The sequence below is a fragment of the Xiphophorus couchianus genome, chromosome 7 (assembly GCF_001444195.1).
Source record: "Xiphophorus couchianus chromosome 7, X_couchianus-1.0, whole genome shotgun sequence".
Lineage (NCBI taxonomy): Eukaryota > Metazoa > Chordata > Actinopteri > Cyprinodontiformes > Poeciliidae > Xiphophorus > Xiphophorus couchianus.
The window spans coordinates 29,507,085-29,522,691 of NC_040234.1; the positions used below are offsets into that span (position 1 = coordinate 29,507,085).

The window sequence follows — 15,607 nt, forward strand, 5'->3', positions numbered from 1 at the left end:
ATTTAAACCCTCATTCATCAGTGGAAAAATTATTCTTGTCATTACAGCAATCAAACCTTTCCTATTATTGCTGAGTAGGTTTTTTGCATTCGCTACTATTAAGGTGATTATTTCTTCAGTGAGGAGCTACAAATCTATAAGGTTGGAATGGCTACTTGCCATCACCCTAATCTTTAGCTTTGTTCACTGATTCTGAATGTGTTTAAAGTCAGGACACTGGTTGGGCCTTTCCAAGACATTGAGGTTTCTTCATAAAGTCAGAACGACACATGCTGGTAAAAGGTTACTTTAAACTGGAACATGTCCGAGGTTTACTGTAATGGATATACCTCTCTATATACAGCGTTTAGAAAAAATTAAGAAACGCTATTAAATGCTTAGTTTAAAAAATTTATCTGATTCTAAACTTTTTTTCAGTGTAAAAGAAATTGATGTAATTACAGATAAAAATCTTTAAGGCAAAATGCAAATTGAAATACTCTCAGAAGGATTTTTTTAGTTGTTTGATGATTTTATCATTAAAGCTCTGTAGCACTTTTTATTATTATTTCATTAAAAAAAAGTTGTTTGGCCTTATTTTGTTGTTCGATTATTTTTACTGTATTTATGTTTTAGAAACTTTTTCAAGGGAGAATAGTTTCAAACAAAATCAGCATGATGAAATGTTTTTTTACTTTTTCAAGATGCAGCATGTTTTTCTTTAAGGACAATGGTTCTGTACTGTTTTACTGGTGATAAAATAGTGATCTGACTACAAAACAATCATCATATGATATTTTTGCCATATCGCCCACTTGTGCTTCCATGTCTCTAACTCTACTTTGGGTGGCTCAGTATAGCTGTTGGCATGCAGTGTCCAATTATCTTAAAAGATGGTTCATCTTTCAGCTTCACTTTCTCACATGAAGGTGGTGTATGCAGACTTATTTTGTTTTTCTGCCCATTTCCCGCTAATCAGCATCTGTGTTGAGCTATTTCACATCCAGGCTTTGATTACAAACCAAAGAATGATCGGTTCCCCAAGATCATGTGTATCACTGGTTTTAGACAGATCAAAAATATTATTAAAAATATAATTCTTCATTAAACAACAATGACAAAAGAATGTTTTAAATTAGTCAAAAGGTCAGGCTTCCAACAGCAAAGACACTGGAAGACTTGTAAAAGTAAGTTGATGGTAGCATCATGCTAAGGGCCGGTTTCAAAGCCAGGAACTGGCAATGAACATTAGCAGAGCATTGTGCTAATGTTCTGCTCAAAGTCTATAGAACACTGACAAAGGAGGACAAACTCAGAGTTCTTCAGCTTAACCTCAAATCAACACAGCTGAAACTCGGATGTAGCCTGGTGTTCCAGGAGGAAATTACCCAAAATACACTTGACACTAATTCTGAAAGAGGTAAAGCAGAAAATAATCTGACATATTGAGTTTAGGTCTGAGCTCATCCCTATTAAAACTTTGTAAACTGTGCTTAAAAAGTCAGGAAAATACCACTTTCAATGATTTCTACCACATATCCAGATGGAATACATCTATTAACTTCTTAGCTGAAGTGTAAATTAATCAAACATTTTGTTATAACTCGATCATTTTGTTGAGTAAACAAAATGATCAGCCATAATCTTTAATTGAATCTGTGCATGGTAAATAATCAACCTTTTCATTAGAATAATCACCATAGAAACAAGGAGACGGCATCTCACCAATTTGCTGATGTCATTTAGTGACAGTGGAGGTTTTTTATTTATTCCTTAAGCCAAAAAAATGAGCATTTAATTATTTTCAGAGATGCAGCAGCTGACCAGCTGGCAGCTAGTCTGCTTTACTGTCAACGTTTATCCCTCTACAACGAAGCTTTACTGTGAATCTTTGCATGGCTGCTGCACAGGTAGCAAAAGATTTTAGTTCATTTAAATACTTGTCATTTTTACAAGACACAGTGATTATCATTGATGAAAAGGATTCTCAGACCTGTGTTCTCAGTCATGTTGCCTTGTGAAGCCTTTTGTAAGGCTTTGCTATGAAGAGTAAGTGGTTGCCTGTGCTCATCTCTCTCCTCCGTGATCCTCTGCTTGATTCATCACTCAATCCGCCGATGCGGCGAGTCTTGGCTGAAGATCAGAAGTGTTTGATGCCAAGGGCAGACATGTGTGGGCGTGTGTGTGCGTGTCTTCATCGTGCATGGGTGTGTTTGTTGGTGTGAAGGTGCCAGCAGGTGAAATGTAAGGTCCAGCAGAAGTGCAGTGGACATACATGCGAGATGCAATGTGCAAACGCGGCTTAAAGCTGTTTAATGCGGCTCCAGCCGCAGCATGTTCCCGCAGATGAAGCTGTGTAAGACAAGAGCTGATGGAGTGAGTGTCTGTGTATGCAGATGAAAGATAATGAGATGCCTGAGTTCACAGATAGTCACTAATGGATGTTCAAGGCAGAGAATCAGAGGCTTTCTCAAGCTGAGAGACGGTGGCTTTGGATGATATTATCGTTGCAGGAAAACCCTACCAAGCGTCACAAAGGATATTTGTGTTTGACATTCAAGAAAGAAAGTCTTCTGTATCATTTATTGGCTCACACACAAAAAACATCAACCAGCCTTTGTCAGACAAATAATTTCCTCCCCTTGGAGACCTGTTTCAGTTACCTTCATCGGTTTTACATCTTACTTTAAAGTCTGACTGTGAAGGCCATATCCATTAATCTGTTTTTGTATTTTTAACATACGTTCTCACAGATGTGTTGTTTTTGATTCCTGTTAAATTTTGCATTGCTGCATATAGTTGGCAACAGGACAGAAGAAGATTATTTGTGGATCAGGATCAATCTGTGACTTGATGTTTTTTTATTATTATTATTATTTGTTCAGGTGATTGCCATTTGACACAGTGGTCCACCTGGAGCTCCTGCCAGCTGATCTGCCTGGAGGGCCGCAGTTTTGAGTCCACCGGTCGCCAGGCGCGATCCAGAGCTGTGATCATTCAAGCCATGGAGAACCAAGGCAGCTGCCCCAGTCAGGTCTTTGAGACCCAGCCTTGCAAAGGTATAAAGGAAGATTGACTTATACTTATTTTCACCAAAATATTGATAATCGTATTCATAATATAATTAATTCTCTTTACCAAAGCATATTAAAAGTTTTTTTTATATGAACGCCTTTAAATGCTATTGTATATTTAATTTAACTTTATAAAATGGAAACAAATATATCCATTGATCCTGATAGTCAAGGTTTTGTTGTATTTGTACATTTGTTTCTGTTGTAATAATTGTTGCTTAAAGTGGCTTAAAGTCCTCCATACGACTGTTTGGAGTTCGATTACCGGTTCCTGAGTTGTTTACTGCATGCCTTGCCCTTCTTCCCAACCAGTTACTAATGACTACTGGTCACTATTACCCTAATAACCTTTAAAAATGGCAGAAAAATTGTTAAAACAAAAAACTCTGTGTGTGTATTTATGAGCAAATACCTTTCCTGGAAAACTTACTATATTTTTCAATGAACTTTAGCATTTTTTGCTTGATGTTTAGACAATTTAAATGAATTCGACAGCATTTATTTTGCTGTCCAATAAATGTCCATTAAACTCCAGCTACACACATGAGGGCTGCGATAAAGATAAGATATTTCAACCTTTGACCTTTGAAACTATCCTGAAATGTTTATTGGGTTGCATCATGGCAGTGTGGAGTTGTGTTTGCTACTTGAGAGAACACTTAGGACTCAATATGGATTGAAGATGTCTTCTAGGGTTTTCTAAACTATCTGATAGAAAAATAAACTAAAAGATTATATGATAAAGAAGGTTTTCAGATTGTCAGATGTATTGTAAAATGTAATTTTAGGAGTTGTATTGTAGTGTTATCCCCTATCAGACATCAATCTGATTGATGCGTTTAATGCTAAAAGAGCAGGGGTCTCAGTCCTTGAGGGCTGCCAGTTGAAATGAGTCCCTGGTCTTGAATCAAATAGCTAAATTGCTTCTTTGGCATGCAGTGAAGCTTTACATAACTCTGGTATAGAGCAAATAGTTGAGACAAATGTCTTGAAGGAGAGCGGTACCGTTTCTACTTATTTTGGGTCAGCCACAACACAGAGAGAGAGACTCAAGAACGTATTGTTATGTGTCTGGAAAATAGTTGGTGGTATGTCTCACATGTGTTGAATTTAGAAAGATAAAGAAGAGAGACTTTTGATCAAGAATCCAATGTCTTTAATGTCCCTAAGTGATTAATTAAACAGATGTTGTTATATTTAAATCTCACTTCTCATTATTTTTCCGAAACAAGCATTATTGTTCTTTTTTCTTATTTTGCCTGTAAGCCATAATTGTCTGTTCTGTTTTATTGCAGAACACTTGCGTTTGTGTTTTACTGCCAACAGAGCTTGAGATTCAAATGGTTATAAAATCCTTGGCCGTATCCGGCCCCAGAGTGAAATTCCTCATCACAAAGGCCATGCAGTGTTACACATGGTCAAGCTGATGGTTGCGTGTATGAGCTTGAATCGGACATTATCGGTTTATGTTAGTTATGTGGGCTTTTTCTTGTTCCTGCTGATGACTCTTCTATTCTCACTCCTGGTCATTTAATCAGCAATAAAGCGGCTTTCATGCACTTGGATACTAGAAAAAAGGGAACCTTATAAAAGAGTGATGGGAGAGAGAGGATGCAAAAAAGCTTTGGCAAGGAATATTAAAAAGCTCCAATAAATGATTTAGACATAGATATTATTGTGATTTTTTTATTTTTTACCTCTTTTTAATTTGCTTTACATTTATCTGAACCCAAAGAAATCTATTTAAACCAAGTTTTAATCCAGATACTTAATACTCACAGTGAGCAGGTAGCATCAGTTCTAAGTGCTTAAATAGAAGTTGCTGGATTTTCATGTTTCTTGAAGGCATTCCACCTCTAACCCAGAGGCTTTTTCTCTTCTGAACACGGCTTGCTTTATATGTAAGCACTCTTTTAAGCACTTGTAATGTCCAGGATGGCTGAGTGTCTACACCAACTTGGACAGAAATAACAAGGTTAGTTTTAGCTGCTCTTATAGCCAAAGTGCTCCGATGGTAGCAAGCAGGTTCCAGTAAGATTTAGAGAAAATATATTTAGGGAAGCATTGGATTTTACGTCCGATTTCTGGTCTCCTCTTGTTGTAAAGCTTTGATCCTCCGAGACCAAGTTTAATAAATACAAATATCCTTTTAGCAAAATACAATTGTTTTTTCTTGTCTTTCTGCTGCGAGCAAATTTTTGTTGTTTTGTCTGTGGTCAAAGGTCACACAATATAAATAAATAGACAAGGATTTTACTTTCTTAAGCAGACTCTCACAATGACACTTACCTCAGTCACTCTACTAAACATGACTTACTGATGAAGAGAACATGCTACATAAATAGGCAGAAGAAGAAGAGTCTACAGTGAGTACACCCTTTATACATAAAAGCAATTTTTTAAGCCTATTTTTGAATGATTTACAATTAATTTGCAGAAATTTATTTTGCCAGCATATTTGGGGTATTCGTCCATACCATAATACCACATAATAACTGAATTGCTACATTGCTAATGCAGAGGTCCCTGCAGCATGTACATCACTACCTTGACTGAAAGGTCCAAAAGGCTGCCAACATTTCAAAATCCAGAAAATAACAGAGGTTGAAAGCTTAAATAAACAACTTTGTCTTTTTGTTAAAGCTGCAGTAGGGAGTTCTGAGAAAAACTGTAGTCTGAAATTCTGAACAAGGTTTTCCACCAACAATACAGCTGCAGCGTACTGGCAAACTTGAGCTTGATGGTCCACACTGAGCGGGGGAAGGGTGTGAGCATCGCGTAGAAGAGTGTGATTGACAGTGCAAAGACTTTCTTCCTGATTCTAATTGGTTGTTTCTGACCGGGAGCGGTGTGTTTCTGCAAATGGCTGCAGGACCACTGGGCGGAGCCAGAGGAACCTCATACTTATCACAATGATTTGTGTTATATTCTACTGTAGGAAAGTTGATTCTATTGTTCTCAAAAGCCATTTTGTCAGTTCATCTCTAAATTTATTTCTGTTTACTTTGTGCTTAATGTTTTTTTTATCACATATGGTTTTAATGTTTACCTTTCTTTATACTAAAAACTTTCTTTTTTCTTATATTTCATGATCAATTTTGTCAGTTTTTGCTGCTTTCATGGCCATACCACAGCAATTTTATTTATAAAGCTCTTTGAAAGAGCAGCAGCAGCAACAAAGTGCTGCACAAAGAAAACTATAAAAATTCAAAAATCACAATCATGTATAAGTAAGACCTAGGAACAGTAACAATTTAAATACAATACAGCAAATTAAAATAAGCAAGGTCAAACTATTTCTAGCTAATTATTGAAGGCCAAAGAAAAAGAAAAGGCTTTAAGAGGAGTTGTAAAAGTAGTGAAGGAACCTCTCTAATGTGCAGCAACTATTGTGAAACAGCAGTAGAAAAAGCCCTGAATACCTTCATACACCCAATAACCATAATAGCCTTCATTTTTTTCTTTTTAATCTGAACACATAAAACTTAAAATTACACATAAGTTCAAATATATTTATTTTAAAATTGTACCCACCGCAGTAACCCTTATGTGTAACTTCAATTCTGTATTTTCTGTGGTGTTACTTTGGTTCTTTTTGTAAGTTTGTCCTAAATTGCAGCTTTGTGTGGCTGCGATTTTTTCAGTCCGACAAATCAGTTCTATCTGTCTTTGCTTTTCTCTTCAAATCAACCTTTCTGTGGACTGTCCCTCAGGAAAATAAGAGCTTTGATTGCAAAAAGAGGCCCATTTCATATATTTTCAACCAATTTTACCTAATTTTATCCAAAGTTGCCACTGTCTCGCATGCTGCCTCAGTTGAGGGATTTCTATTTTTTTTTTCCTTTTTGTCCTGTCTTTGTAATCATCATATGTCTTAGCTTTATAATATAAAGGTGTAGGCCTGAGGAAAATGGAGGTTAACATCTATAGGAGCCTGAGAACAGATGTGGATACCCAATATAAACTGCTAATGAGGATTGCATCTATCTCTCTGCCATTGCTACAGGAGGAAAATGCCACAGTTACCAGTGGAAAACAGGGGGATGGACAAACAACAAGAGGCCAGTGTGGTGTCAACGCTCAGATGGTGTTAATGTCACAGGTGAAGGCTTACAGTCTCCAGTGACTGCTCATAGATGGGTTACATACAATATCTCCTAGGAAAACGGCGATATTGCCTAATTCCTACATGAGTCCAGCGGCTGAACGTGTGCTATTTCTGTTTATGTTCCCCTGCACTGACACAGTTGAACCCTTTTTTATTTCATTTTGTGTCATATGGATGTGTGCCACATTAAAGAATAAGTCGGTAGCTCTAAAATAAAATGTGCAGCTCAGACACGAAGTGAATCTCCTTTCATTCTGAAAACTGTCACACTGAAAACTTTTTTTTCCAGAAGTGGCTGAAGCAGGTGGTTTTGAGTTACATTTAGAAGAAAAGAGCACCTTATTGGATCAGGAGATAATAGGAAATGCAACATCTGCTAAGATCTGACAGTGCTGAATTGCAAAAGTATCATCTTTAGAGATTCCAAAACTATTAAGCTGTCAGTAGGCTTTGCTTCTACGGATAAGATCTTTTCCAGATATATAACAAAACTAAGATGAGATTGAAACTTTCTGTGCCAGCACATGGACTGTGCTTTCTGTCAGTCACAAATTCAGACAAGCATGGAGGCAGAGATGAGGATCCGAGTAGCACTTAAGTTGCAAAAACAAAGATTTTAGGCTTCAGATTCAACTCAGGCTCAAACTCTTAAGACTAAAGTCTCATGAAAAATTCTTATCTCATGTTATCAGGAGTGAAAATAGACCAGGAATTGTGGCTCATTTGATTCATGATTAAATTAAGTAATAATTTCCTGATGGATGTCTTTCAAACTGAGCTATGTATTACAGTGGATCCCCATTGTTCAAATTGGTTAGGGACCACAGCCGCCCGAAAATAGCTAAAATCCACAAATACTTGAGAATCACTTGAAAAATTATTATACCTGCCAATATTAATAGTTAAAAAACCAAACATTTGTTAAAATGCATTAAAAAGCAAAGTGAAAACCATCTTAGCACTACTGCAGAAGCTGATATCTACAGTTTTTCTTATCTCCTCTCATCAGCCATGTTTTAAGTTGCATCGTGCTTAGCTGTTTCAGCGTTGTGAAAACTGATCATAACTGAGGTACAGCCTTTCCACCAAACAAGTTAAATCAACATTTGAAAACTATTTTGTATTTATTCATTCAAAAAGTAATTTGAAGCTCTGAAATAATTAAGAGTGGCAAATCAAGCAAAAAGGAAATAGATACATTTTGCTAAGTTTTTTTCTGCCGTTAATGAAGTTTGCTTTGACATAGAGGCATATTTATGTCTTCAGAGGGTAACTGTTGTATGTTTTGACAGCCATTCATAGTGTCTTTGCATGTTGAATGTTCTGAAAAAGACAAACAAGTAAGTTATCTGTTGAAATAAACTGAAAGATGGTCATTTGATTTCATAACCTACATATATTTCTAGGCAGGCTAGACGGCATACATTTGATGTGAAATATTAATTTTAGTCGCTAAAGACTTGATTTGCTTCTGACTTGGCCATGCTGACTTCTACCAGTGCTTGAAGATTCACTCACACAGAGTAGTTTTAGTACAGTGTTCTAAGAACATTTTACACTTTATTTGATCTGCCTATTCCCACACCAGGGTCAATTGATTTCTTTCTTTTCCTCCCTTTTTAACGCAAGTAATCAATAAACCGCACTGAGCTGGGATGCTTTCAATCCATATAAATATAATCACGCATTTGTATTTATAGGAAGTAAACCAGCCTCGGAGAAACAGAACAAAACTACGACTGTTGTGGGAATAAAAAAGCTTTAGGCAGGCTTGATATGCTGTAAATAGCAGGCGAATGTGATCTTATCACTCCAAGGAAGTATTTCTGGCAAATATGAAACCAGAAGGGGGAAAAAAAATGAAAACCTGCTTTGGCAGGGAACCCAAAAGCCCATTGCATTACTCTTTGATATTCTGACATGCAATTTTCTGTGTTGGAATTAAAATGTTCACCAATTGATCAGGGACCCCGATAGGAACCTGAACTCATTAATCAGCTGTGACAGAGCATTAATTTACTGATCAATGGGTAAAGGAACAGAAATAAGAATGTGTTGTCTTCTCAGGGGGGTGTTTCCCACAGAAAAGGCCCACTACCCTTCGACACTGCCATCCTCCGTGCACAAAACCCTTCTCGCATTGCACGCCGGTAAGATTGCTGTGTTTCGACCAGGAAGCTGTGGTCTCTGCAGAGTTTTTTTTTTGTTGTTTTCTGCTCTCATACTTCTTGGTGGGAAGCTGCATGGATCGTGATAGATGACGTTTTTAATTTCCTAAAGCAGGCCATTAGAAGCTAATCGGATTCATTTAACTTTTTGTGTCAGTTAAGATGTACACCTGTGAGGTCATTTAGGGTGGGAATTTTGGGGTGGGGATAAGAATTAATGGCCACAGATTGATGTTATACTGCCCCTAAGAGTATCCTTACGTAACTGCACTGCACGTCTTGTAAAGTGTGAAGTAACAATTGCAGTAAATGATCCTCTACTGTTTTTGGTACCTTTTTGTGCAGAGTGGAGTGTGTGGGTGTGAGAAAGGCTACACTGAAGTGATGACCTCGCATGGCTTCTTGGACTACTGCACCAGAACCCCCGGGGTGGACAACAGCAAGAAAGCCGATGTGAAAACTAACTCTGGAAGATTAAAACCCCGGCCGTCTCAGTCCAACGACCTCTTCAGCGAGTGGACCTTAAGGCCCGTTGGCCCAGGTACTGAAATGGAAATTATCTGCAACAATCAATCAGCATGTCTGACATTGTTTCTGCTTCTAAAAATACCCTTCTTCCTGTAAAATAAATGGACAAAGGGACGAGCAAGTGTCTCTTTGGACCTTCCATAATGGCTAAACATTAATAGGGACCAGATAATGTAATAACAAATTAAACACAATTTACTGAATTTCCACACAGAATGTACCAGTATTATGTTTATGTTTATTTAATTTCCCTTTGGGATTAATAAAGTATTTTTGAATTTGAATTATCTTTATATTAAATCCTAAAATTAGAAATGACAAGAAATTTTATAAAGTAGATATTTGTCTAAAGAGTCGTGACAAACGTGTTCAGTTTGGCTGTCCTGAGAGCAAATGGCTCTTTAGGTTGCACATCTTGTTCTAGGTCAATGTCTTTGCACTACTCCTTATTATAATCTGTGGGGAAAAACACAACGGACTTCATTCAGTACCTTGTAAAAGTATTGAAACCTCTTGAACTTTTCAACATTTTGTCACATTGCAATCACAGGATTATGTGTATTTTATTGGGATTTTAATCCTGATAGATAATTTAGAAGTTGAAGAAAACTTCTAAATGGTTTTCAATGGTTTATTTTGCATTTGCTTTTATTTTGCAAAGAAGAATGGATGACGTTTTCTGTTAATTATGTGCAAAGCTGGTAAAGAGGCACATCAGACGACATAATTTTCTTTCCACTGGACAAACATCCACTTATTTCAAATGGTGTGTCACGCAAACTCCTGCTAGCGTTGTAGTATGTCAAAATGTGCAAATGGTTTGGACACTTTAGCAAGATAATTTGACCACATTAAATATCTTCATGGTGGTGTGTGGGAGCAGAGTTTCATGAACACCTAAATAATCTTTAAATGTCTTTATTTAAAATCTCCCTTTTGATTACACAGATGGAAGAGTAAAGCTGTGGGTTTATGCTGTAGCCATCGTTGGATTCATTGTAGTACTTTTCATCATCACGCTGTCATTCCTGATCTGGTATGTCCAATTCCACTCTCTTCAAAATGTTTTGCCACATACGATTGTAAAAACAGGAGCTTCTTTGTAGGTCTCTCTCTCTCACACACGCACATACTTGGTATGAGAAAAGCATAAACATGGAGAGGCAAAAAGAAATTTCTTTCCTCCAACACAGCCCTGTCAAGTATGAGTTATACTCCTCCACACTACTTTGTCTGTTGTGAGCTCCTGTTATCAGTTAATGAAATTCTTTTTAAAGACTGAAATCAAGTTGGACTGCCTTGTGCTGCACCAAGCTACATGCTTTCTGAGCTTTTTGTGTCTTGTCTCTTGGTGTTTTTTAGCAAGCCATCAAAAACCTCTAAGGCATCTCCTCCACCGCAGAAGCCCTTGACTCTTGCCTATGATGGCGATGTGGATATGTAACCTGGCTGCTGTACCTCATGAGGACATGACGGGCCTTGGGCAGGATTCTGACCTTGTTTGCATTGTTGCCAAGCACGTACCCCGACCTGCTTGAGCCGGGTTATGTTTGCTATAGTAAAGCGATTTGGTCTGCTGTTGACGGCGCGGAATATTGGCCAGATCAAACAAGCGGAGCCAAAGCCAGTTGAGCCAAGACCGAGACATGGACCTCGAGATCCTTTTTTCTATAACTGCCTGCAACATGAACACACGGTCCAAGCACCATTTGCAAATGATGAAGCAAGAAGACTTTCAGGCACTAAAGACAAAATGAATCCACAAGTGAATCTACTGTGGAGGTTTTTGAAGTGTCAACAATCAGAAGGGACCACGTTTCTTTGTTTTATTTTTTATTTGTTTTGGAGATGCTCCAGTCTGTAGTTACACATTCTACTGAAAGGTATTTTAATTTTTCTCAATAGTTACTGAACTTTGTAAAAGGTAATGTCACAAACTCTTTGGATAAACTCTTTTATTTCTTATTTTCAAACAAATAAGATGGTTTATGCACTACGTTAGTGCTGATTCTTTTTTTTTCTGATGACTTTTCTAGTGTTTTAACTGTAATGCAAGTCTTAATTTATTTTTGCTGTCTGATTGTGTATTATTGATGATGCAATATGTTGTGTATATGTGGAAACCAAAATCAAAGCCTGCCTCGAGTTTAAGGACAAATGTAATTTGGCTATTTCTCCGTTTTCACGTGACTCCCAGACATAGAAAATAAAATTCAGCAACAAGTTAATGTCATTTTTACTCAATAGGATACAATTTTGGTGCATTTTAGAAGAAAATAATAATTAAAAAAAACATGTAAATGAAAAGATTGGAAACCAGCATGATTGAAATCACACCTCATACACAGTTTTAATGTAATGCAAAGCAAAACAGCACTTATCTCTTAAATATAAAGGAGAATCACAAAGATGTTGGCTGGATTACTCATGGCATCAGGCATAACATTATGACCACAGGCAGGTAAAGTAAATAACACACACCCTTTCTGTGTGAGGACACCTCTAAAGGAGAAAGATTTAGGTGGGAAGTGAAAATGTTTTCCTCCAAATTCATCAGTTAGAAGGAGAAAAAAAGTGTAAGTGAGTGAGTTTGACAAGGGCCAAGTTGAAATGGCTATTCAGATCGGTCAGAGCATCTACAGAACTGCAGCTTGTGTAGGATTTTCTCAGTCTGCAGCCATCAGTATCTATCAAAAGAGGTCCAGAAAGGGGACAGTGGTGAACTGATTGCAGGCCCATCAAAGCAGAAGATTGGCTACTGTGGTCCAACACAACAGATGAGCTATGATAGTCAAAATTGCTCAATTGTTGTGTTTCTGTTTTTGTATCTCTGAGTAATTTTGGAGTACGACTCCTGATAAAATCCTAATGGGTATTAGAAATATTCTGCTTGTAGATATTCATTGGCCAGTGATCCCTGCCATGTGATTGGTTTTTCCATGAGAATTATTTTTTTTAACCTTTATTTTACCAGGGCCAATGAGAATAAAAACTTCCTTTAACTCGCCTTCAAGCAAATATTTGTCTTTAGTGAATTATTTTGGAAATACGGTTGTTGTGCTCTAAAGTGACTCTCAGTTGTTGAGCCTGGCAAGCTGTATGAATATTTTTTTGGCTACACTTCTGTTTGTTTTAGGCTCCTAAACTCATTTTCTTACAGTAGAGACCAATAGAATATTTCAAAAAATAACTTTAAACCATCAGTTGTCAAACCGTGAAAATGGAAACAAAGTGCAAAACATGTGCAAAACAGCAAAAATAGAGAACTGGATCACAGAGCAATAGAAGAAGGTGGCCTGGCCTTTGTATCAGGTGGATGGCCAGGTTAGTGTGCACTGCTGTATGATGTATGTTCCACCAGTGCTGCAGACCATGAACACCACTGGTGCAGCCTTATGGCTGTGACATATTTCAGCAGCATAATGCGTCCTGCCACAAACCAAGAATGGTTTGAGGTGCTGACTTGGCTGCCAAATCCCCAGATCTCTGTTTAATTCAGTATGTGCTGGACAAATAAGTCCAATCCACGGAGGCCTGACCTGCCATCTTACAGGACCGAAAAGAGCTGCTGCTGACATATTGACTCCAAATACCAGAGGAACCATCTAGAGCCCTAGTGGAGTCATTGAAAAGTTCATTATTTTCATTATGTCAACAGTTTAAGGCTGTTCTGGCAGCAGAAGGGAGACCAACTACTATTAGCCAAATGGTCATAATGTCATGTCTAATCTGTGTCTATTTGTTTTCAAGAAAATTGTTCAAAAATCTTCTTTTTTTAATCATTATTCCAGACACTGTTTCAATTAACTAAAAAAAAGTAAATATTTTGTTTCAGCCTGAAGAAAAGATTGCAAATACCAAATATTCATGAACACGTTAACTAACTTCACTCTCAAATCTGTGGAGTTTTCTGTCATTCAACCCAGTTTTATCTTTTTCGTTTATTTTCTCTTGAAGCTCAGTGCATCAATGATTTTTAATAAGTTTTCACCTTCACTTCTCTTTTCAACTCAGTGGAGGATCCGTATTTCCTGTGTTTGGTGATTTTCACCAGGTATTAAGCTGTTTCTCATTTGGCCTCCAATAATGAAAGAGATTCACATGTGCATCTCAATAAGTTCGAATATAATTGAAAAGTTACTTTATTTCTGTAATTTAATTAAAAAATGTAAACTCGTGTTTTATAGATTCATCAGACACAGTGATATGAGTGTTAATGTCATTCATTTTAATAATTATGGCTCTCAGCTAATGAAAATCTTTTTCTTTAGAAAATAGAGCATACTACATAATATCAATAGTAAAAAGCAAATTGCATAAATATAATGGCATGGCAATGTTATGACCTACACAGTCATTGTGAAGACTTGACAGTCTTCTTGCCGAGAGTCACTGAAACTCTCCACAACAAGGTTGGAGCTGGTAATTCAGAGTGCCATATCAAAGCGGAAAGTTGAATGTAAGAAAAAGTGCACAAGCAGCAGATATTTAACCACAGACTTCAGAGGAGTCAGAAACAAAGCCTGCTCAAAATTTGAGATTCAAAATCCTCTTCATGCCACACTACATTAATCTAGTAACTCATGTTACAAAAGAAGTGTTGACCAAATATTAGGCCAGTCACAGTAACAAATTTTACTTAATAACAAATAGTCCCTAAAATTATAGAGATAAACAATAAAGTTGACTTGTGACCATTTTCAAGTTATATATTGATAATGGCACAATAATTCAAGTTTGCCCTCTCAAAGTCTAATAAACTTTCATTCTGGAAAGAATATTTTATAGTGTCTTTCAATTACACTGTTAATATCCAAAATAAAAAACAGAACCAAAAACAAAAATAGTAAAGGAAATAAAAACCACACACCACCAAAACCAGATTGTAAAAATGCATTATGTACTCTCCCTAAAAGAAAATTGCCCTTCAAACAGTATTAGCTATCAGAATAGGAATTTTCGATCTCATTTTAATTTATTATGCGATAAATTGTTTATTGGGACGGGCTTAGCATTAAGTGCATGGCCTGATCGGCACATGGACACACTTTTCAGTAAGATCTCAATTTTCTGAGAACTTCCATTTTAAATTTTCAGTAGTTGTGCCATCAAAATAAGCAGAAATTATTTCTTGAAATTTGTCCAGCTGTGTATCGAATCTATGTAATCCTCCAGTTTCATCGCCTGTAACTGAATAACTGAAATAATCTAACTTTTCGCTAATATTCTTATTTAATGAGATGCACCCGTTCTTGTAGGTGACCTCATTTTGAATGTATTTATTCAGCCACTCTATAATCCTTCTGGTTGTACAAATATGATTGTTACGTGTCACAACAACTGTATTTCGGCAGCTGTCTCTGTACGTAGGCATGCTTGATCTATTTTGGCAGAGAGCGCTCCTAGTGGCCTTGCAAAAAGACTCTGTTTCATAAGTTGCCAAACATTTTTAGAATAGTCTCTTCTAGGGCAGTGTTTCTGAGATTTGGGAAGCAAAAAGCACACATGGTAAAAGTTGGGTACGGAAAAACCCAAATTTTAAGTATTCCGATGCTTTTGACAACATATCATGAGCTAACTAGAAACATTTCTGTTCTTAGATGCTTATGAGATCTCCTTTGGGTGTGTCCGACAGATTGAAAAACATCTTTGCCTACTGTTTACAGTACCTAAGCTATTTGTGTTACTATTGTGTGTACATGGAGAACTGGACAAAATGCAAATAAATTGTGAAATCATGTGAAAATCAA

The 15,607-nt window shown here is 36.9% G+C and overlaps 1 protein-coding gene across 3 annotated transcripts in view; it reads left to right on the forward strand.

Moving 5' to 3' along the window:
* thsd7ba (thrombospondin, type I, domain containing 7Ba) overlaps positions 1–15,607 on the forward strand; it is a 204,651-nt gene extending 189,044 nt beyond the window's left edge. For all 3 annotated transcript variants that reach the window (XM_028024089.1, XM_028024091.1, XM_028024090.1), the window contains 6 exons: positions 2,865–3,038; positions 7,060–7,155; positions 9,229–9,311; positions 9,675–9,870; positions 10,806–10,893; positions 11,220–15,607. In XM_028024089.1, the coding sequence (XP_027879890.1) occupies positions 2,865–3,038; positions 7,060–7,155; positions 9,229–9,311; positions 9,675–9,870; positions 10,806–10,893; positions 11,220–11,301 (719 nt within the window). In that variant the 3' untranslated portion in view covers positions 11,302–15,607. The remainder of the gene's footprint in view (positions 1–2,864; positions 3,039–7,059; positions 7,156–9,228; positions 9,312–9,674; positions 9,871–10,805; positions 10,894–11,219) is intronic.